The following is a 24,920-nucleotide window of genomic DNA, read 5'->3' as shown; positions in this document are numbered from 1 at the left end:
ATATGTTTTCCTTTCATAAGGAGCACATCACCTGTGTGCTTACCATCATTTACCATAATATCATATTTACCATAATATAATTTAAAAGTGGACTAAAACGTATTGTCAATACATTTCCTATATTGCTCTGCACATAAGCTTGTGAAACTCACAGCGGTTGTGTAGTTGTGTTTTAGTGCATGTGGGTGGATGTGCGATCATTTCCTCCCTTACAAAGTAGTGTGAAATGACATACAAAGCTTGAACATTCATTTTATTGGTTTGGTTTATTAATACAGTGGTTATTTTAGCCTCACTGGCTTTCACAGGGGAAACCAACGAATGAAATGAAACTAGATAAGTAGAATATATATATATTTATATAGCTTTCTGTCAACATTACAATTCTGGCTCAGTCACTAGTCTCTTTAACAGTTAGCAACAACAACTCGGTCGTACCTGATCAACACAAACAATAAAAACATATATAAACAAAAAAAAATTACAAAAGCGATGCTAATACTTCTCGAAATCTGGATCGTTTATAAAATGATTTATTTACATTCATTCTGAATAATTATAATCTGGGGGGGCACACACACACAAACAGGTACACAAATAAATGGCACTGACCGCAGGAAGAAAATAAAACACTGATTAAAGAAGATCAAATATAAAATATTATATATCTTTAGTAACTAGAAAGTTCCATAGTGTAATTCAAGTGCTATGAGTAGTAAAGGGTACACAGGTATAAGACCCCCAGTCTGCTGAGTGTTTGGGCCGGATTCAAGCCCTCGTGATGCAGACGAAGGGGTTGAGGAGGTTTTTTCGGGTCAAACCTCCTTTCAGTCACTCTGTAGTCGTGCGGTGTAAGTGGTTAGTACAAACATGAACCTTAATACAATACAAAAAGGTCGAGCTTTAAATCGGATTTGTGCTTTTCATAAACAGACCGTGTCTACAATCCGCACCGGTATGATTGTGCAACAGCGCACCATTAGCAAACAAAAGGGGTGAGGGCCGTAACTCTGTTGTGATTGGTCTGTTTTTTGTCCAATGGCTGAACAGAATTCAGTTCATTAGATCGGTGAGGACCTAAGATTCGACACGAACTAAACAGCCTTAAAAAGTCTCATGTCGTGAGAAATACCGAGCTATTATCTGTAATCACTGTACGGTGTGAATATCTGACCGTAAAAAACCTGGGCTACAGGTGACAAACTATTAACAACAATTATTAGCAGCTTCAACTATAACATATCTGAAAAATATAAAGGATAAACTTTTTATATAAAAATATCATTTATCTAAGGAGGGTCGAGACGTGGTGGACGGGTCTGATGATGGGTTAGATGCATACATCACTGTTCTTCTTCTGTCTGGGCTGGCAGGAAAAGGTGAGTGTGTTCTTAGTTTCATCTTCTTCACTTAATCGCATCCCATTCACTAATATCTTTCTGAAGTCTCTCAGGTGTCTCTATGTGCAGGCGTGATCTGTTAGCAGACTGTATGCTGGCTGGACAGAGGACTCTCCAGAGACAGACTCGTTGGAGAAAGGTCTGCACGTGACGTCTTAAACATGGACGAGATGTGAAAGCTCTGCAACCACACATACGACAATAGATATAATGACTTAATGAGAAACAATTAGAGATAAGCTTAAAACACACAAATGAAAACATTAAGCAGTGCTTTTTAATAGTTGGGTCATGACCTTTTGCTTAGTTATTTAGGTTGGGTAAACACAGATTTTAAGATTGTCACGAGAAATGTGACATCCATAATGCTGTTCTTTCACATAAATGTGCACACAAATATATGTATTTTTTAAAAGTAATTTCGAAGAATTCTTTCTAAACACAATTTTTTCACATTTCTGTGTTCAGGATTATTTGGGTGGGAGACACGATGATGCACTGGAGCTACCTAGAATGGCCCCGCCCCTAACAGAATCGCTTTCTCGCGAGTGGGCGTGGTTTTAGCAAGAACAGTGGACACGCCCCCACCATTGGATTTTTATTTATTTTATTTACTGGCCGTTTGTTTTCATCATTCAAATTTGGCTGGGTGGTTAATAATAACACTTTTTTTTGTGGTGTAACACTCAAAACATATATTTAATATCACTTTACACGGACTTTAAAGAGCCATCCCTCCTCCATTTGTTGAGTGTTATTACTTATGTAGGGTGAATTTTTATTCACAGATTTCAAAAGTCATCATCACTCCTGACTACTCCACCCTCGCTCAAATGTCCGTCAATATTACTGCGCCCGAGGTCGAAGTGCTGCAAACTAAGTGCTCTTCTGTCACACAATATAGTTCTCGTTTTTTATCTGCTTAAAAAAATCGCCATGGTTTTGTTTTGTGCCACCATATTTACTCGTGTAACTACTCATGTAACAGTCTTTAAATAGGAAAAACATGGAAGTGTTTGGTGGCTTCTAAATTCATCCCTGTTTGGATCCTAAGGAATGAATGGGGCTAGGCTAAATGCTAAAACATTCACGACACGCTGTACAAAGATTAAGTGCACGCATTGAAAAAAGCTAGGTGTGTATTAATTGGTCTAAGTTGAGGTTAGAACATAGTAAAATATTGAAAAAGTGTGATGTTTTCCTTTAAAAACATATGAAAATATAAACAGATGGTTCAATATATTGGTAATAAATACATTCTCAAGAGATTATATGTTAATTTTTGACTGGAAATGTCACATCCATTAGGCTGGAAAGCTCAACATTAAAACTATTAAAACTATTATATTTAATATTTTAAATTCTTTTAAAATAATAGATACCATAAAAATTATAGTGTGTGTATATATATATATATATATTAGGGCCGGGACTCGATTAAAAAAATTAATCTAATTAATTAGAGGCTTTGTAATTAATTAATCTAAATTAATCGCATTTTAATCACATATAAATATTTGACCTGAGAACATTAAGAAGTATTTTTTTTACATGGATTTTTCACTCTTAGAAATGATGTGTTAATTTTATACACATCATTGTGCGATAAGCTTTTAACACATTATGTGTAATTTTAAGACATTATGTGTCATTTTGTGTTGATTTTGTGTTCAAGTATAAAACATGTTGTGTTAAAAGTAACACAAAATGTGTTGTTTCAATAATAACACAGAGATGGGTGGATTCCAGGATGACGCAGTTTGTTGTCCCAGAATCAACACTAATGTGTTGTTTTGACTGTCTGTGTTCCGGTACCTATTTGCGCGGATCCCCCACCTCACGTATAAAAACAACAAAACATAATATACTATATAGCCTATATTAAAATTTAAATATAAAAAATATATTATGCACATTTTTAAGTTGCACATCGTTTATAGTTTTCTTAAGTGGGATTCAGATGTGAAAAGCGCTGCATAATGTACGCGCTTTTAGTCTTACCATTGAAACTTAACTAAATTAAAAAATAAGAGGTGATATATAGCTTTAGCCTACATAAATGCTTGTTTCTTTAATGTTGCAAGATCCTCTTCAGGTTTTCTTGCTGTTATGTTTATAATAGTTCATTGTTCAGAGTTCATATTGATGATCTTATAGTCCATTTAAAAATGTTCTTACAAACTGACTCTATTCGTCAGAAAAACACCATTTAACTTTTTTCCTTTACCTGCCGTCGCTATTCTCTGTGCGTGTCCTCCGTCAAAGTAGCCTATTAAAATTAATATGAAGTTGATTTTTGAAAGTCTTAAGCACACCGCAAATCAAACGTGCTGCTATATGCTCTAAATGCGCGTGTAAATGTAATTTCTTGGCACTGCCAAGCTGATTTTTAAGTGATACAGGTTTTTATGATTTAATTTATATTCACAAAACCTAACAACAAAACATTGTTTATAATAAGTAGACTAATTTTTTTAAACGAAATTTATTTTAAAGTAGCAAACAAAACTTAAATTAAACTCGCAATAAGCTAATTAAATTGAAACAAAACAACATTACAACAATATTTAAACCCAACAATACTCAAACATTAACATATAACAGACATTAGGATACATGTTAAAATAATCTGTAGTTTGTTGGTAGATGTTTATTGGACAAAACCTCCGTTGCAAACCTCCATTTACCAGAATAAATAATTTTTACTTTGAAACTGATGCGTTGTCCTGTTAAAATCAGCTGTTCGTTTAGGTTCCGTCTACTTTTATTTAAACTGCAGCACAACTCCGGAGTTCTCGAACTAAAACAGGGTCTGCAGCATTTACGAATGACTCCGTTAATAAGTGCGATTAAAATGCGTTAAAATGTTTAACGCGTTATTTTTTGTGTAATTAATTAATCTTAATTAACGCGTTAAAGTCCCGGCCCTAATATATATATATATATATATATATATATATAGTTTATATTATATTATATTAATATATGTATTAATGTTCAGATTTTTTTAGGTTAGTATCTTATGAAAATTTGTATAGACATGTTTGTTTGCTAGCACTATGAAAGTAACGTTTCGATTAGGAATCTTCAGACTTTAATTTTCGAAGTTAGTATTATTAAACGGCACATATAATGCAAAATCCACAATTTTACAATGTGGGCATAAATGTGTGTTGGCATTGTGTGACCACAACAACCCCACAATTCAAGAGTTTGCATTAACATGTAATCAATAAGTTAATAAGATAATGCATATTTGGCGTGCTGTGCAAGGGGAGGGCTCCGAGCTTGGAATATTAGCCCAAACCCAAAAGTCATTCCCCCTCTTTAAGTGGGATATATGTAATAGCGTTAGGCGACGAGGTGGAGGAGGGATGCTGCAAAAAAACTGTCACGGGACAGAGAGAGCTTTTCGCGCTGATTGGTTGGATTACATGACCATGCTTAGTTAAATAAACTTTATTAAAAACACATTTTCATGAGCAGTCTCATTAGACATGCTGTTTTGATTCTCTTGTTAATGTGACATCACACAAACCCGAATTTTACCCGAAAGCTTTTTTAAGTGTTTTTTAGCACAGCGTTAAAGGTGCTCTAAGCGAATTCACACGTTTTAGGCCATACTTTTTTTTTTTGTTACATACAGCAAACATCATCTCACTATCTGTTTGCTACCTGACCGCTGATCAAACTGTAAAAAAACGTGATCTCTGTAGACAGCCCAGGCTCCACAAACTGCAATAACAACACAGTGGCCAAACCTAGCACCACGAAACATAACAAAAAGTTTTCCAGCCAATAAACGTCAAGAATGATTTGAGGGTGGGGGTTGGGCGCGTTCATGAAAGCACGGAAGGGAGGGGGAGGAGTTAGCTACGCTCCGTTTGTTTGAAAACAGTTCAAACATCAACAAAAAGTGACGTCGCACAGATTCGCTTAGAGCGCCTTTAACGCGGCTAAAGATACTAGACTGTATTCACAGAAATCAGATCTATTTTTTTTACCAAAAGCCTTGTTTGCTTTGTCTACACTGGCTGTATTAATATGCATTTACTCTAAAGCTGCAACAATCCGAAAGCTGTTAAAAACTGTGTGTGTGTCCTGAGATTCTTACCACCCAATATGCAGTGAGTCCTCCCTGCACGAATCCAGTCAGGACATCAGTGGGATGATGGCGGTAGTCAGAAATGCGACTGAGTCCCGTGTACACCGCTAACATCACCAACATGAACTGCAGCAGCGGTCGCAGGAGTCGCGCCCCTCGCCATGAAAACCGTGCCTGCAGGTAAAACTGAACAAAGAGGGGAAGTTTAGGAAATGATTAACGTGAGCTGTTAAAAGAGAAATAAAGTGTATGAGTCTGTATTCATATGCGTTTGTTTTTGACAAACGTGTTTAAATGTTTAATGACAAACCGACTGGAAAATGTCGACGGAAGTTTGCTCTAAAAACCTCAAAGAATGTCCTTACACAGTAAAATCCGACTGTGCTATGTGACATGATAGCTGGTCCGATCATTTGGACCATTTGCAAATCCATACAATCAACCAACAATAAAAAACTACTACTATCTTAAAGTGGTCCAGCTGGTTTTGAAAACACGTTGGCTGGTTGATGACTAATTTGAACCAGCTTATGATAGCTTCAAACAAATATAACTAGTTTGGACAAGCTAAACAAGATTCCAGCATTATGTTAATTATTGCAAAATAATTTGATTTAGCAGTTGTGTTTGTTACTAGTAAGTCAACAGGGAATCTGCACGTGCAAAATTCCTAGAGTCGGAACGCCCATAATTATCCAAATCGTGCACCGCCCCTCAAGGATAATACGATGAAGTGCCCACATTTACCATCCTTAAATCCATTCAACAAAACTGAAGTCTGTACAAACATTTGATTTCGCCTGGGCCTGGTCTACAGTATAGTATTTTTAACTAGCTGGGACTTTAAATAGCTAGGTAGACGTGCGTGTGTGTGGCGGGAATCTACAAGTACTACAAAATCCTGTATCTCCACCCTAGTAGTGGAAACGAGTAACACCAAAAAATATGAATAAAGCACGTTGTGTTTATCGTACCGCCCTGCCAAAGCTAGCATGGCCACACTATAAAAGTGACAAAATGTATTGGGGTCAGAGTTCACTGCTGATGATGGGTGAACTTAACGGATGTGGATATTGCATAAGGGGCCGTGGAACATTCCAGACGTTAAGGGTCTCCGTACCCCGCGCCCCATCACAGGTGTTTGGCTTCCTGCAGTAAAGCCCAAAGCAGCTGGTTTGAAAGCGGGAGCATGTGGCCACAGGTCAGGACTCCATCGCACAGGCCCGAGAGAGAAACCAGGCATAAAGAGCTTGGCACGACTTGTCTACAGGCTTTCTGTTGCTCTTGGTTTCTCTAATGAGAGTTGAAGGGGCGTCCCTCTTTTAGAGACCCATGAATTCAGTCAGTTGAATGGTAGAAAACAACTTGTTTTTCTACAGCAAGCTGAATTTTCCATTCGTCCGAAAAAGTGTTTTTGGCACACAATTCTGATAAAGTTTGGATGGGCTGTTATTGAATAAGCAGCATTATGATCGTTAGTGAGCATTTTGTCATTTTTCCCCTCATTGTGCCCCTTTCCCGACCATAACAGAGAGAAAAAGAGAGAGGGTTTTAGCTGAAAGAAGCCTGTCTATCTCTCTCAGCAGGCCAAACCCCCCCTCGACCCAACCCACAGCCGAACAAGGCCTCTTCTGTCTCCGGCTTGCTTTTCACTCTCTCCCCCTCTCTCCACTCATCTATTCATCAGAACTTTCCTCTTTTTCGCTCCAGCCTTTCTTTCCCGTTTGAAGGGAGATGCCTTTGGGAGTTTTCTGCTTTCTCAGAGCTTTCCGACGGGGTATCTGTGTGTTTGTGTGTGTGGTGAAGTTCGAGTCTTTCTTGTCAGTAGGACATTTTTGGCAAGCAAAGGCTGACAGCAGTAAAGCTCTCCATCAGCATCAGTCTCGACTTGTGTATGAGTGGTAAAAATGCGGTAAATATGGCCACACACGCCGATACTCACCGCCAGGTAAAGCATTGTGTACATGGAGAAAGATGCATGCCCGGAGAAGAAGGACTTTCTGTGGGAAGAGAGCAGAAGAGAAATATTACCAACCAAATGTCACGAATCATTAAACTGCTGCAGTGGTTTATGGGCCATAACATTGTCTGAATGATGTTATATTAGGTAAACACAAAAGTGCATGAAGTAATCTTCTCTATATTTTCCATAAAACATACTATATGTAACATCTCCACTCGAAATATTTCATGCTTGACTATTATATACCATAACTCTGTCCAAAACCTAAATGTTGTGCATTAAAGGTGCAGTATGTAATTTATGCGCCACTAGTGGTAACAAATTGAATTGCAGTTTGTTTGTGTGGGCAGTCCAACATCTCAACATAATGTAAGTTTGGTGTATGACTGTCAGGCAAATAATACAAAACAATAAAAAATAAATAAATAGTGCAATTCGGCCACTTGTGGTGCAAAAACGAAAACACTTCACATTTACATTTACAAGTTACAAGGTACACACTTGATTTGAACGTTATTGCGTTGCCTTGTAAGGCTATCTTCAAATTCTAAAATAGCATTGCATGTATGCTTTGCAAAATAGACAGTCCCAGAATGCATTGCAATATTCTCTAAGGAGACAAGTTGATTATTAGTCTACTAGGGCTGCAAGATATACAGAAACATTGCAAATACCGCAAATGTGCATATCTCAATATTCATATAGAATATAATTAAATGATTTTAACAATTTAAAAAGGTTTACATAGTTAAAGTTTTAGGTCGATGCAGATGGTAGAGAGACTGGAAGAACAGTGATGATTTCTTTCCCAACAAAGAATGTAAAACGTGTATGTTTGTTATATAATTTATGCCGGAAATTAGAGACTCTCCAACATTGGATTGTTTTAAGTGTTTAAAGACACACATTTTTAGAACTGCTTACTGTAATTGAATGCATCTTTTTTTTGTATTTGTTGTTTGTTCTCTCTGTACATTGTAGCACTTTGAGTTTAAGAAAAGCGCGCTAGAAATAAAATGTATATTATTATTATTAATTTACAACTTTTAAAGGGACACTAGTTTTTTATATATGCTCATTTTCCAGTTGCCCTAGAGTTAAACATCTGATTTTTACCATTTTGGAATCCATTCAGCTGATCTCCGGGACGGGTCTGGCGCTAGCACTTTAGCATAGCTTAGCATAATCCATTTAATCTGATGAGTCCATTAGCATCGCGCCTTTGGTCTTAGTACACGATTTAACTACAGAAGAGTCAAGTAAGTTTAAATAGGAAAAATATTGAAACTCTTTGGTTATTTTTTAGGCTCGGTGCTAATGGACTAATCAGATTCAATGGATTATGCTAAGCTATGCTAAAAGTGGGAGTGCCAGACCCAGAGATCGGCTGAATGGATTCCCAAAAGGTAAGAATCAAATGTTCCCCTCTAGGGGAGCTAGAAAATTTGCATATTTTCAATAAAATGGAGTGTCCCTTTAAATATATTTTATTACAATTTAAAAGGATCTTATAACCTTGAAGTATTATTGCATATCGTATCTAGCATATACATTTTTTCCTAATATCGAATTTTAAATCTGTAATAAATGTATTAAAAAAAACCTGACCATTTAGCCCAAAATCTCTGTGTTGTGTATTTCGTATGTTAATTGGAATATCACACTGTTTGCTAACCAACATGTTTTCATTTAAGGGATAGTTCGGCAAAAAATAAACATTTTAGTGAATGTCTTGGCTCTTCGAAGCTAGAAAACAGGGTCCACACTGCAAAAAAATTACTTACTTAGTATTTTTGTCTCGTTTTTAGTACAAATATCTAAAAAAATTCTTAATCCAACATGCATTTTCTTGATGAGAAAAATTACCTAAGAAATTGAGTTTTTAGACAATACTAGACACATACAATTTAAGTGAATTTGTGCATAAAACAAGAAAAAAACTTTTTTCTTAAAAATTTAATTCAAGAAAAAAATTGATGATTTTTTTTGCCTGTTTATTCACAAATTTACTTAAGTCTATTTTTTTTAGAAAAAAAAATATCAAATTTATTTTCTTAGGTCATTTTGCTCATCAAAATTTTTAGAAATTTAGTCATTTTTTGCAGTGCGCGACTTTTAACCCCCTGGGGCCATGTGGATTTCTTCTGTAAAGGATGGATGGACTTTTTTGGCCTTAAAAAGTTGTGGACCCTGTTTTCTAGCTTGGCAGAGCAAGGACATTTACTAAAATTCAAACTGTATTCATCTGAAAGATGATGGCCATATGTATCTCAGATGGATTGAGGGTGACTAAATCATCCGATAATTTCCCTAGTAGACAGAAAGACTAGGTTTTGTTGAAATCCCTCATTTAAAACCTTGTTCTCCACTGACCTGGCCTCTTCCACCACTCCAGCGGGGCTATTGCAGGTGACCTCTGCTACGTAAGATCCGGGTGTGCAGTCGAGCGAAGCGTAGGTCACGTTGCACGCCGATAAGAAGTATGGACGCAGTCGGCCCACGCTCAGCTTTGCCATGTTGGTCAAAGACATTCCGATGCTACAGCCAAACAGAAAGCTGCCCAGCTCCTTGTACAGACAAGACACATAGAGGTTCCGCACGAATGCCCGGGAGTGCACGCCTCTGAATCGAACCCGGTAGCACTCCCCAATGGCAATCTAAAACAGACAGAGGACACCGTTCAGGTTACAGCCATGGGTTAAATTCTTACAAGGCCCGTAAAGCATAAGGTATGCCTTAAATAATTCACAGCAATTCACTGCAAAACAGCAGTCATGCTCTCTTACACAAAGAGGAACTCTTGTTCAATAGGAAAGTAGGTGGTACGAGCAGATCAATAGCCTTGAGTAATAAGAGAACCGTGGGTTTGTGTAGCTCTGGACAGGACGTCTCTTAAGGCCTTACAAGTTATACAATATCAGATCCTGTGCATGTGTTAGGCATGTGTGACTCTATATTTTTAGAATCGAACGGTAGTGGGTTTGTCTAAATGACTAACTGGTCTCCAGGAAGTCTTATATAAATAGTCGTATATAAATACACTAATGCATTTACTGGAAATCTGACAGTGCTGTCTTGATATAACTCGAGATGGATCCACACTCAACCCCAAACGTATGTGGTTCTTACCGTGAGCCCTGTGATGATGATGCCTCCAGCTATGAGCACGCTATCAGAAATGGAGTCGGTCTTTAAGTGAGGGTAGGTGATGCTTGGGTCCCCGCAGAAAAAGCCCCTCACGTACGGAGGCACGGCTTTGAGTTCACAGGCGAAGAACGGGATTGAGGCTGTCAGGAGAGAAAAGAGTAGGTTAAGCGCTTCTGTCGAAACCTAAAATGTTTTTCTTCTTTGGCTCTGCATAGATACATCATGGCCGTCCCATTATGCGCAATTAGAATTATGACTAAGCTCGAGATAGGAAAACTGTCAGTCTGTCTTCTTGATGGGAATCGCGAGCTGACATTCCATACATAGCTCCAGCAGGAAGAAAAAGAGGGTGGAGGGGGGCGAATAGAATGACAACATGAATAGAGACCCTGAAGAATACAGGATTGAAGAGAAAGACTATGCGTTGGAAGTCGGAAAGTTTCTCGCAAGTTCTCCTGGGAATAGGGGAATGCGGTTCACTTGGAGTGCATCAAATACTTTCTCATTCGAGCAAATTCAAACAAACAAAAACACCCCTTACGCACCTGGATGTTTCCAGGCAGGTGTGCAGGAAACAGATAATATTCAAGAACGGATCAAATGGGTCCCACACATTGCTGTGACTTGCAGAATCCTTTTTGGAATTTCTCAAGAAATTTAGCCGGACTTGTTTTAACAATTATTAATTTAAAGATTAACCACATTATGATATCAGGTGGTGCCATACCTAGGAAATTTGGCTGACGGTTAATTGTCTAATAAATTGTGACTATTATGCCAATTAATTCCCTGTTTTAGGCCTTGACGATTATGCCGATTCATTTGATTGCTTTGACATTTTATTCTCATACATTTTTTTCTTTGTTTATGAAATCATTTTACACATATTGTTGTGATTATTTAAATTAAATCTTTTGTGAGGTTTACCTGGCAGTTAATATTAATACACATTAGTGTTGTCACGATACCAAAATTATTGTTTCGGTACCGATACCATGTCAAGAAATTCGATTCCGATACTGTTTTTTCGATACTTTCCCTGAAAAGGGAGAAACACTCTCAAATCTCATTGCTGTCTCTTTATATTAAAAACAGGACAACATTCTAATCATATAACTCACTAATAAATGAACATATGAACAGCAGATATATTAAACATTTAAGCAAAATATGAAATATATTAAAATGCAATGGCATTCAAGGTAAAAAAAGAATAATTTTAGCAGCATTGTCTTTAGTTTTTCTCTAGTGAGCATTAGCATAGTAAAAAAAGATAAACAAGTACTTAAACAAATGTATTGCTTTTTGTTTGTTATTGTTAGTTAATACATTAACATTTATATGATAAACAGATTATAGTGCAAATGTGAAAATAAACCTCACTGAACGATTAGGGTTAATAAATGACATGTTTTTGTGAACTTTAAGCACAACAGTATTTGGGTTCATTTACTTTTCACCACAGTATTTTCTTGTCAGTTAAAATGCTGTCTGAATTTCCTAAGTCTGATAACTGTGAGGCGATTGTATTAACTTGAATCATTAAAGGCAAAAAAGAAAACGAAAAAAGAAAACGTGACAACATGCATATCAACAACAATTTGGCAAGTCTAGAATACTTAGCGATGATTAGCAATCTCTCGTCGGCGTGTCGGTCCTTCAGTGCTTTGCTAGCGGTGTTAGCACGCGGCTCTGTAGCAACGCATATTTGGTTTACTTCACTTGTGTCCTTCGGGTTCGCATGTTTATTTGACTCGCATCCGAAAAAATTGACTTTCTTGTACCGTTAAACCAGAGCAAACGAGACCAGGAGAGGAGGCGGAGCACTGCATTTACGTGCACTTTGTGCGCCGTTTAAAAGAAAAAGAGAGAGAGCGAGAATGCGCAGCTGGTGTTTGCAGAGTTACAAAAAAATAACAACGTGCAGCTCGTCTCGGAGTATCGATTCCGCGGAACACGGGTATTAGAATCGTTTTAACTTTTCAGTATCGATATGTATCAAAATATCGATTTTTTGACAACACTAATACACATAACGCATATTTAAAAGTAATCTGATACGGTTTGTTTATCCAGGCGCTGCAGCTCCCCCTTGTGTTTTTTAAAGAGATTTGCAATCATTGCGGTGATCTGAAATCATCGCGATGAGGTCAAACAATCGCGATGAGACGATTATTTAATCATTGTGACAGCCCTAGCCATACCAAAACTACATCCTGCACTGATCTGACCTCTTAACGTCTAAATGACAGCAAACGACCCTGGGCCAAATCCGCACCAAAGTCGGCAGCTCTGGTGGAGTTCCGGCCCGGAGTCATCCGCTATCTGGGATAAGGCCTGGTTTCACAGACAATGCTTAGCTAAAGCAAGGACTAGGCCTTGGTTAAATCAAGTTGTTTAAGGATCTTTTATATACATGCCTTAGATAAAAGACGTTACTGGTGTGTATCTTAAGGCAAATAAATGGCACTGGCATACACATAGCCAATTAAATCTATTTGGCTTTATTACACGGCTCTCTGGAATGCTTGATTCTGATTGGTCAGTTGAGACATTTGCAGGTTCGTTCTTTTCGAATAATAACCGCTCCAAAATAATAACGCATAGCCGGACTACTTGCACGAGTAATATCGCTCCGCGCCAATAAAGATCAATAAAGATTACTGTCTGTGTGGCGCCATCTTGTGACAAACACTCGACAACCACGACAAGAGACAGACAGCTTACTGAGACTGAACTTGACAAAATAGAGCATGACAGCTACGAAGCCAACACACAAAAAAATACAGAATGGGGATTAAAACTTCTCAAAGAGAAAAAATGGAGACAAGTATGAAGCAGAGGATCTTTATAAGGTATTACGATCATTTTATGCATCTGTGCAAAGTTTCGCGGAAGGATAAAAATGTTAATTTAAAACAAATATGCCAATAAAATGTTTCAAATTCATATTCATGTCCAGTTTTTTTTCTTATGTGGCAAGTAGCCGTGTAATAAGCGGGATAATGTAGAGGCAGCCGGTAGTTATTGGGAAATAAGCCCCTTCAGTGTGATACAGGACCCTCCGCTTCGCGTCGGGTCCTGGTCACACTGTCGGGGCTTGTTTCCCAGTGGCTGCCGGCTGCCTCTACATTATCCCTTACGTAAAACACAATGGCTTGACTTCATCTAGAAACACATGATAGTATTGATCGGATGAGCGATGCCTTCCCAAACTTTTTTTTTTTAAATACCCAGTGATCTTGAATTAGTTCTCTCTCTTGTTTCGTTTCCCTCAGGCCCAGGGCTCTCACAGTCCCATGCCCTTGATCCACACAGAGCATGAGACTTAATGATTAACCCTCCACTCTCTCCCCCAGCTGGAACAAACCCAGTCACAAACACAAACCCTGCCAGGGACTCTCTAAGCGTACGTGACCACTCAGCTTTCAGGGCACACACACACACACATATATGATCGAGAGGGCAAAAACAGATCCTGAGATGGAAAGTGCAAAGTAGGTCTCCGGTGACTAAAACACAGAACAGCGAGTTCACTTCCACTTCAAAAACATCCTATTAATGAAACAAAAAAGTGGCATTTGTTGAGAACTGCAGAGAGCGATTTGGGTCTTTCCACGCCGTAAAACAGATCACACATTCCTATTTGTTAAATCCATGCTTTCCCAAGAGTGCCGCCACCATTAGCACACAAACACACCTGTGTCCAATCAGGATGAATGCTTATGAGCAATCCCCTGATAAGCATAATCAAAGTGTAGGGCAAAATTTGCACCGTGCATATAGCTGACAGCTGCATTTCTCCGAATATGTGGAGGCAAACAAAGATAAGGTAAAATGCAACATCCTGGCCCGTTGAGGGTTGAATATGTAAAGGTTTAAAGACGACGCATTACTAAAGAGAGATAGCGCAGAGTTCCACGTCAGCAGACTCTGATCTGACCCTGATCTCCCTTTCGCTCGTTCTCGCTCACATGCTTGACATTTCATCCATGCTTTGGACAGGCCTGTACACCGTATCATCCTGCAGGGTCCACTTTAACCTGGCCACATGTTTGGTTGTGTGTAACTTAGAGCTCTATCATTAGCCGTTGCCCTGGTCACTATGCAGGATATGAGGAACTGGTGACCAAGCTCTCATTCCGGTCCATCGAGCTTTTAAACTGATGTCCATTCCCCTTCTACATTCAATAAGAGACTCCTTCAGTGCATATTTCCCTAAATTTATTCTCCCAGCGGTTATTGGTGACGAGCCAATTTTGGGGTAATTCAGGGATAAACTGGAGCTAAAAAACATCCTGGGACCGATGCCAAGCTTATATAAATAATTGCCTGCTGTATTGCCTACTAAAATGTGTATATATTGATGTTTACTATGTTTTGATATGTCTAAAATAACCTTTTTACAATGCAAAGGCAGTAAAATGACATTAAACTATAGGGCGAACAATAAATCACTCTTAGGGTTTATTGTGGGTAAGATGAATTTATACTGTGATCTGGCTTTACTTCCCACAATTTTACATTTACATTAAAAACCATTTTTTATTATTTTATTGTATTGGACTGTACTGTATATCACCAGTAATGTTTATATGGAGCTGGTTGGGACATAATTAATTTTCAATCCAAGAGGTACTAGGCAGAGCTGCCGCAATCCCAAAAATTCCCTTGATAAGAATCTGGTCAATAGCCTTCAGGCTATTGTGCCATCCCAGACGTACATGACTTCCCTTCTTCAGTTAAACACAAACAATTAATTTTACATTAAAATGCCACCATCTTTTTAAATGAGGCTCAAAATGGTGAGGCTCCAAAAATCACATGCATCCATCATTAAATATATTCTAAAGTTAACTTCTACATTAGGGATGCACCGAATATTCGGCCACCGAAATACTTTTGTCACCGAAACAATACGGACGAAATGTTGTGAGGACGCAAACCGCGACCTGCACGTGCTTGTCTGAAGCAAAATGTCTGCGGTGTGGATGTATTTAACCACAAAAAGGCACTAAAGTGAGCAGCTTTCTGTAGCTTTTATTTTCCAGCTCCAGTCATACGTGATCCTCACTATGCCCTTCAAAGATCAGAAATCTTGATGTGTAAACTTGAGAGAGTCGCGCTAATGTGTCTCATACTGTAGTCCATTAACATACATTTGGCGAATAAAACAATGAAAAACATTTTTAACGTTTTTACGTGTAGCAACTGTTTATGCTGCGCTGTTTGGGATTCGCCCTTGGTCTCTGTGTGCACGCGCGTTTAAGGGCACTCAGTAGTGCATACACGGAGAGACGCGTTTCAAAAAGCAAGAGAACATAAAATCTTTCTGTTAATGACAGGGCACATACAAACTAAATGTATTCTTTTTCTAATAAAAACATTTGTTTATGTCTTTAGTGTATGAATAGATTACAGTCAGAAACCAGTCTGTGCTTATTTGGTCTTAAAGAGACAGTAACCTAAATAAACTTACTTAAGTTACTGTGTCATTAAATGTTAATCAAACAACCCAAGAGAAAATCACTTCTGTGGCTCTAAAATAATAATAATTATATTTCATTTATACAATAAAGACAGTGTTATGATTCATTTAATTCGATTTCTGTACCTAATGCTAATTTCAGACCTTACTTAATGTGCAACTTTGTTCTTTTTTGCAATTTCTTTATTTGTTGTTAGATTTTTCCCACCCCCTTTTTGCTGATCCGAAAAACAATCTGATCCCCGTGCCTCAAAAACTGTAATGTGATCCGAACCGTGAGTTTTGTGATCCGTCACACCCCTAGTAAAGTAAGTACACAGTGGTCCCGTACACACTGCATATTAATTTGGTTGTCACTTCACCTTTTAATGCTTAATCCTGTTCTGTACACACACACACTTCAGTAATTTAAGGGACTCACAACCGCATTCCACAACCGAATTAACTCTCGCAAAATGCAGGTAGTGATTCCCGAATTTACAAAAACTCTGCACAGTGTGTACAAAACCGAACTGAACAACTAGTAGTTAATCAAGGCACAAGTGTTTGCTGACTAGTGTTGCCAGATCTTGCACTAAAAAACAGTGAACAAGAAAATCCAATAATAAACCGAAATAAATCTAAATGCTTTACCTCAAAGATCAAAATATTGGGACCGGTACCCTCACACTTTATTAACAGCAAAAACTTGATCGCTTCATGAGCCAAAAGCCATAAGCGGTTAAGCGCCAAAACGGTATTTACGTACAAAAAAGACGAGGACCTGGCAACACTGCAAGACCACGCGCTCCACGCTGTGAAGCAGCCTCACAAAAGCGTAAAATACACAACGCCAAGACGGAGGTTTATTGCAAAACACAATGCTGTTATTATTTTGGTCAAAGCTGTGAGTGATAAGCACGCGAGACGGTAGAATGTTGCTATAGTTATCTCTGTGTCAATAATCACATTTTCGGGAGTGAGTCTTGATCCGTACAGCCATGAAATGAACATTTAGGGGATTCACTCCCGCATTTTAATGCGGTTGTCACTCCCAAAAGTTTGCAGTGTGTACGAGACCAGTGATAGCCATAAATGCAATGGAACTAATAATTGGCATAATAATTTATTTCGGTGTTTCGGTTTTCGGCCTTGGTTTCCTCTTTATCGTTTTTCGGTTTCGGCCAAAATTTTTCATTTCGGTGCATCCCTATTTACATTGCATATCAATGTAAACTTGCAGATCCAACCACTAAATTCAAATATGGAGGCATGTTGATAACATCAAATCTTGGGTTTGTGCACGTCTCGTATTAAAACACACATATGACAGCTAGTAACAAGAAACAGAAGAACCAATGAGTTTGACATTATCGCTGTGTCACCACATTTGAAATTAGTATTCGGATCTTCTGAATTTTCATCTTTGGGTAAACTTTTCCTTTAAAATGCACTCTGGGTTGAAAAATTATCGGGTTATTTTTTACACATGTTGGGTAAATATTGGACAGATCACGTGGTGGGTTAAAAATGACCCAATGCTGGGTTAAAAATGACCCTATGTTGGGTTGTTGTTATGCAACCAGGGATTACAATAACCCAGCATTGGGTCATTTTTAACCCAGAGGTGTGATCTGTCCAATATTTACCCAGCATGGGTCAAAAATAACCCAGCCATTTTTAGAGTGTGAGGTGACTGAATAGAGAAGTGGACTGAGTGTTTTGAGAGCTCTGTGCTGAGAAGTCATCCCGTGCCACCCAAGAGAACAGTGTCTATGTCACCTACAGCAGGATATGTTGCTGTCGCTTACTTTAAATGGGCTGACCTGATGATGCCTTTGGAACAGGTTTTTAGGGGGTTTTGAAGTTTAAGAGATACAATAAGTAATTGTGCGCATTTTCTCACTTTTACTGGCTTGTGTGTGCTGAGGTACTTTCAGAGTTTAGCAAATAATGCTCTTGGCACTCGGCGTACTGTAGGTTAGGAGAGATATCGCCTTGACCTCGACCTCCAATGCTTCAGTCGAACGCACTTAACATACAGCGACCTTAGGGTGGTCCTTAAGCTCACCCTCCAAAAGAAGGCACTTCAAACACTGAGTTAGCCTGCAGCTAACTGTTGTCAGCCGAACTAATGATTACCTAAATCACTCATGCTAAACTGGGTAACACATGAACTGCAGACAGATGGGTCAAGGATTGAGAATCATCGACGGCGCCTGTCCTCAAAAGACACTAGATCACCCTGACAGGAGTTCGGTTTGCAGCCTAGCGATTTGTTATAATAATCTCTTGTTCTATTTAATAGCAATCAGAAAGATGGAAATGAAACCATAGATATCAGATCAGGGTTAATGGTCGTGCAGAATTACAGATCCTTAATGTTTGAATGTCGTTGAAAACATATCAGTTGTCCAGCGTCATTAGTCGTCCGTATCGATGACACAACCATCGGATTCATTTTACGAAACAAGGCCATCTGTCAAATCTATACGGTACTGCAGCGTTGTGTAAAACACAGTGAAATTGTTCCATTAACTAAACACGGGGCGATATCAGGATCAGTGACCCACCCAAGCAAACTCGCTTATCTAGAGAACATCGCTAATGGATCCAAGTGGTAATGCAATAGCCCATATCCACCAGTCTCTTTTCTCGCCATTTATAACCTGGACCCAGTCGATGCTATTGATTGGGATACACTCTACACGCTGTTCCATTAAAGTGCCGACGAAGTTAGCAGATCAACAGAAGTCCATTAGCAGATCAGATCCAAAAAGCCACGGGCCAACAACCTTGACATCCCGGAGACAAACACAGCCTGTGATTCAGGCCTTACCGAGAAACGCACCGCAGATTGGCCTGACCCAAGCCCATGGCAAACACGCTGCGCACAGTAGGCAGCAGTGTACACGGATCCAAATGTGTTCTGTGGGGCAACTACGACCACAGCTACACTCGCTCTAACTCTTTCAGCCTGACTTACGGGGCTTCGCAACAAACCTCCAAACCACCGGCTGGCCGCACGAAATCTGTCAAGCAGCTGCAAGCAAATCTGGCTGGGGAGAGAGAGGCTGAGATGAATGATGGTGGAAGAGGGAATACAAGCCTGAGAAGATAGGAGATAAACGACACATGGCCGTGACGATTTGCACAGAGTGTTCTCGGCCTGCTGGCCGTAAGTCAGTTGCGAAAGTGGGGAAACAAAACAGAGGGTGCAGAACAGACGACGAAAGGCGATTCGGGAATGAAAAGCTCTGGTTCTAATTTACACATTTGAGAACAACAGCCCAGAATGAGCTCACTGTGAAAGAATAACAATAAAACAAGAGGGAACAAAAAACAGAGCAAGAGAAGTATGCAGGAATGAAAAACAGCTGGAGCGTATTTCAGTTTGTGTGTATAGAAATGAAGTGTTCCCAATTAATACTGCATCAAGCTGTAACAAAATAATGCAAAAGAAAAGTTTGAAGAAAAGAGCAGTGGAAAACTCATTCTAGAGTGTTTAAGGGCATTGCTTTGTTCTTGCTAACGTCTTAAAGGTGGTTGTTGTAGTGTTGCTATGTAATGGGTGTTGCGAAGACATTCCCTGCAACTGAAATCACATGTACGAACCGAATACGATGAGGTACCTACTCATCGTCCATTAAAACAGTAGGTACTATATACAAAGTATAAATATGGGTATGTTGATATGTCATGTGACATACAGTACATCGTCATCAACAACAACAACAAGTGAGCCGTTAACTTGGATGTTAAAACAAGCTCTACCGCTTTCCAACATTTTTTATATGACAACACCTCTTCTTCTTTGTCGAGTGACTCTTCTCCCAGGGACTCACTGGATAAGTATGTGTCCATCGAATGCACACTAGAGGTCTTCTTGGGTCCAAAGAAATGTAACCAACCCGAAATGACCCGAATCACTTTTTACCCGACATGCATAAACAATTTTTTTAAAGGGACAATGTGTAGTTTTTTAAAGTATTTTATTAGTCAAAATCAATCTCTTAATTCATAAATATGTCCTCATTGGTGTCAAATGACTTTTCTTTGTAAGTTTAGAATTTCTTCTCTTTATTTACATTGAACGGATAAGTCCAAGAAAGTTTCCATGTCGTTCTGCCATATTGATAAACTATAATAGCAGAGAGGGACAAAAAGCACTAGCCTACCGCAACGCGTAATCAAAACACGTGAACCAACGGACAAGGAGATCAGTGAGTACATAACGACTACCGTAGTTGCAACACGCATTTTGAAAAGCGAGGAGCTAGAGAGCACTATTCGTTTGAATGGAAAATACAATTTCACCACTAGATGGGGAAAATACTACTTACTGTCCCCTTAACAGAAAGCCCCTACACGAGATAAACCTGACAAAATTAGACCAGAGTCCAACCCAATTTTTTTAACCCGACTGCTGCCCCACACGCACCAGTCAGAAAAAAAACCTGGTGGCCTCGCAACCAATTTGGCCTACTGCTCTATTTATTTCTTTTTTTATCTGACGACAACACAAAGCTTACAGTGTGCATTCCAAATTGATTGACAGGTCTGGATCAACGAAAATTAACCTACCGCCATCCATATAATGTAAAATAAAAAATCTTTGATGTCCCCAATGTATGCATGCAACGTTTTAGCTCAAAATACCCCAGAGATAATTTATTATTGCATGTTAAAATTACCACTTTGTAAATGTGAGCAAAAATGTGGCGCTTTTGGGTGTGTCCTCTTAAATGCAAATGAGCTCATGAAATGCAAACACTGATCACCATAATGGTGGTTAGCACCATCCATACAATGTCGCAAGTGTTTTTGGCAAACTGAGGGGGGGTATGGAAAAGCACTCGATGCACACACGCCAGATAGTGTAGTTTGGGTCTTCTCTGGTCCGTTCGGCAAAAACACACTTGGGTTAGACCTCGGGTTTTCGGATCTAAGTGGACCGCGAAGACCTTTATGTACCCCTAAAAATCTTGCCGGAAGTAGTACCTCATCCAGGTACTTTTCGCCTACTGTTTTTCAAATACTATATAGCGGGGGTCTTCAACCTTTTTCAGGCCAAGGACCCTTTAATGGATAGAGAGGAGTAGCAGAGTTATACATTACATGTATCAAAGTATGGATTTATGACAACATATTTTATGAAGTTTGCATTACAAAGATATTTGTATACACAGATACTTTACATTCTACATAACATTTTACTACATTTTCAATTACATTTTCAATTATAAAACTACATTTTAAATTTACTAAATAGACTTTAATGGGGGAACCTTACGTTTTTAAGTTTAACATTTCTATTAATAGCCTATTAATGCATTTTTTTTTAATAAATCATTTGAATTCAAACAATATTTGGAGGACCCTCAGTAATACCACCACGGATCCCAAGGGGGCCCCCAACCCCCTGTTGAAGACCCAAGCTATATAGTATGGAAGTAGGCAATTTCGGACACAGTGCCAGCCATGCAGTTGTTGAGGCATTCCTTGAGGTTTTTAGTGCATTTCTATTTGGTCACTAGGCATCGTTAAAATGTTACGATTGTATTTAATGCTATTTAATGCATTGTTATGTGGTTGCTAGGGTATCATAAACCCAATCACTAAGAAGAGTAATGGCACAACGCATGATCCATAGAATCCGTAACAGCGCAGGATGATTTCTACACGAAAGTTTACTAGTGTTAAAATACTAGTGTTAGTTAGTAATGCTTGCCGTAGCATTTAAAACACGCAGAGATTAAGATGGAGCAAATAGAGGAGGGAGGGAGAAAGAGAGTTTGCCAGACGGAGACGATTAGCGTCTGTTCTGGAATGTGAGGTCAAAAAGAGGCTCGGCTGAGACCTACTTTGTAAACAGGGCCCGTCCTCTTCATAACAATACACACACAAACACTTCATTATTACAATGCACACTTATTACCCCAATCCCCGAACACTTCCCAAACATTCCTACATGCATTATAAATAATGGCTACACAAACAAAAAACTTTGCTGACAAACTTGACACACATCAGGGGCCGACTTTTGTAACCGCGCTAGCGTACGGATACATAAACAGCTCTGAAAGCCACAGCAACCACAGAGTCAATATATACGACCGCAGCAAGCCCGTGTGGACGTAAATCTACACAAACATAGTCTAAACCGACTCATCCACACGCGCGGGCAGCCTTGGACTACACAAACAATGAACGATGAACCCAAGCAGGTAGTCGACCTCGTGTCTGGACGAAACGACAAATCATGGGTATAGACAGTCCGAGCAGATGGCATTTAAAACAGACTTAAAATTATATGCGAACAAGAAATACAAGTATTTGCTCATTCTTATAACAGGGAACGAGCAAGAGTAAAGATGTAATTACTCGTTTAATCTTGTTTAATCTATGGCTTTTTGTCCACCTTTGTTTTCACTGTCTTTCTGTCAGACAAAAAAGGCTTTGTTAAAAAATATGGTTGGGAGTTTGCTCTGTGACACACACACACATACAGAGAGAGATGAAACAAAGCTGTACAGATGATACAGCCTCTGGCACTACGACTTTGTTTTGGATTATAGGACCATCATCCACTAAACTACTAATTGAAGCTATTGTCTGAAAGAGCGTCTGTTTGGGTAGATGGGCAGAGCTGATCTCTGTCAAGAGAGAGAGAGAGCTCAAAGGAAACATTACTCGTCCTGTTGTTGTTTGGTGTTCTGTTGTGTCTACCCCGATCAGCTCACACTAAAGACGAATCACACCAGGAACAAAGAGGCAGACCCGGAGAGACACACAAGTACCACACACACACACAACTACCTAAAGATACGAACAAAAAAACTAAACTACAGCACGCACATTGCTTTAAAAAAGTCGAACTTTGGGTTGAGCTTTTTACAAACAATTTTTAAAAACATTAAAGTGTCACTAGAGAACATTTAAAGGGGACATATTATGAGACTTATTTAAAATGTGAAATAAATCTTTGGTGTCCCCAATGTATGCATGCAATGTTTTAGCTCAAAATACCCCAGAGATAATTTATTATAGCATATTAAAATTACAACTTTGTAAATGTGAGCAAAAATGTGCCGTTTTTGGGTGTCATCTTAAATGCAAATGAGCCGATGAAAGCAAACACTGATCACCATAATGGTGGTTTGTTGAAATCGAAACTCAATTGTGCTGTCAATTATTTTCTCTCTCTCTCTCTCTGCACTAAATGGCAGTGCTGTGGTTGGATAATGCAGATTAAGGGGCGGTATTATTGTAATAAGACTTGCTTTCTACATCACAACAAAGGCAAAATCTAAATGTCCTATTTTTTCACATGCTTGCAGAGAATGGTTTACCTAAACTAAATTACTGTTTTTTTTTCAAGTAGGTTAACAGAAGCACTGGAGACCCAATAGCACTTAAACATGAAAAAGTCAGATTTTCACGATATGTCGCCTTTAAAACATCATTCAGAAAGGATTAAATTACTCTTAAAATTCAAACAGTACCATGAGATGTCAGATCCACAATAATTATGTCTTGTAAATATGCTTTAAGTACTTTCAAAGTGTATATTTATAAATGTTACACTGCAAAAAAAATGTTTTTCAAGAAAACAAAATCAATTTTTTTCTAAAAATTCTTAAATTAAGATTTTGAAAGAAAATAAGTCTAGTTTTTAGACAAAAAATATCAAATTTAAGTGATTTTGTGCATAAAACAAGCAAAAAAATCTGCCAATGGGGTAAGCAAATTTTTCTTGAATTTAGTTTTTAAGAAAAATGTTCAAGATTTTTTGCTTACCCCATTGGCAGATTTTTTTGCTTGTTTTATGCACAAAATCACTTAAATTTGATCTAAAACAGCTAATTTGGTCTAAAAACTTGACTTATTTTCTTGGGTCGTTGCTCATCCAGAAAAAGCATCTTAATTTAAAATGTTTTAGATATTTTTACTGAAAACAAGACAAAAATACTAAGAATTTTTTTTCTTAAAAATAATTTTTTTGCAGTGTATATAACAAATGTTTTTTTTTTTTGTCAAATGTCAATTTTCTGTTTGTCTCTTATATCGACCTCATATCGGCCATACAGCTTTCTTAATATCGGTATTGGCCATAAAAAAACATATCGGTCAACCTTTACAAATAACTTTTGCAAACTCGGTAAACAGATGGAAAATCAATGATTGGGTTCTCGTATTTTCTCTAAATGCACATGATGCAATACAAGACCCATTTTTAAGTATGACACCTATGATGTCACCTATGATGTCACTTTTTTTGAGGAACTATTTTTGGTTCTTTGGAAAGTCTTATGCACTTTGGCCTAAAAATAATGAGTAAAGCCTTTACCTTTAAATAAAACATTAAATCATACACTCAACTGTATTTAACAAAGAAACGTATGGCCAGCTCAGTAGGTTAAGCATGGCAAAGCAGTGGGTCATGGGTTCGAATCCCAGGGACCACGGACATAAAATGTATACCTTGAATGGACTGTAAGTCACGTTAGAAAGAAGTGTTCAACAAATGTATGAATGTAAATACATTTTTTTTAACAAGCAGCTGTAAAGAGATGCAATTTTTTAAAACCTTATTTTTAAAAGTGCACCTCTGCTGAGGTGAACTTTGATTTTTATGGAGCGCAGCCCGCTCCTATAATCCCTTTAAGGATTCCTAAAAATGTTTCCTTAACACCTAGAAATAAACACACATGACAAGCATTGAGGTGAAGGGGAGCAGAACCACACGGAGAGATGAGTTCGTGCTTGCTCAAGCTCCCAGCATCCCTCTCTGACCCCCATCTCCAACAGTGATGTTACCGTAGCCGAGTCCAGACA

At 38.4% G+C, this 24,920-nt stretch overlaps 1 protein-coding gene across 1 annotated transcript in view; it reads right to left on the bottom strand.

Annotated features, from left to right (window-relative positions):
• Positions 1-240: 240 nt before the first annotated feature.
• Positions 241-24,920, bottom strand: part of ppap2d (phosphatidic acid phosphatase type 2D) — a 42,658-nt gene continuing 17,978 nt past the window's right edge. Inside the window, exons 2-6 of the mRNA XM_055186563.2 lie at positions 10,598-10,755; positions 9,842-10,125; positions 7,448-7,505; positions 5,515-5,691; positions 241-1,581 (exon numbers count right to left, since the gene is read on the bottom strand). Coding sequence (XP_055042538.2) covers positions 1,480-1,581; positions 5,515-5,691; positions 7,448-7,505; positions 9,842-10,125; positions 10,598-10,755 — 779 coding nt within the window. The 3' untranslated portion in view covers positions 241-1,479. The remainder of the gene's footprint in view (positions 1,582-5,514; positions 5,692-7,447; positions 7,506-9,841; positions 10,126-10,597; positions 10,756-24,920) is intronic.

Source organism: Misgurnus anguillicaudatus, chromosome 19 (assembly GCF_027580225.2).
Source record: "Misgurnus anguillicaudatus chromosome 19, ASM2758022v2, whole genome shotgun sequence".
Classification (NCBI taxonomy): domain Eukaryota; kingdom Metazoa; phylum Chordata; class Actinopteri; order Cypriniformes; family Cobitidae; genus Misgurnus; species Misgurnus anguillicaudatus.
Note: the sequence above shows the minus strand (reverse complement) of the source record. Positions and strands in the feature narration are given on the sequence as shown.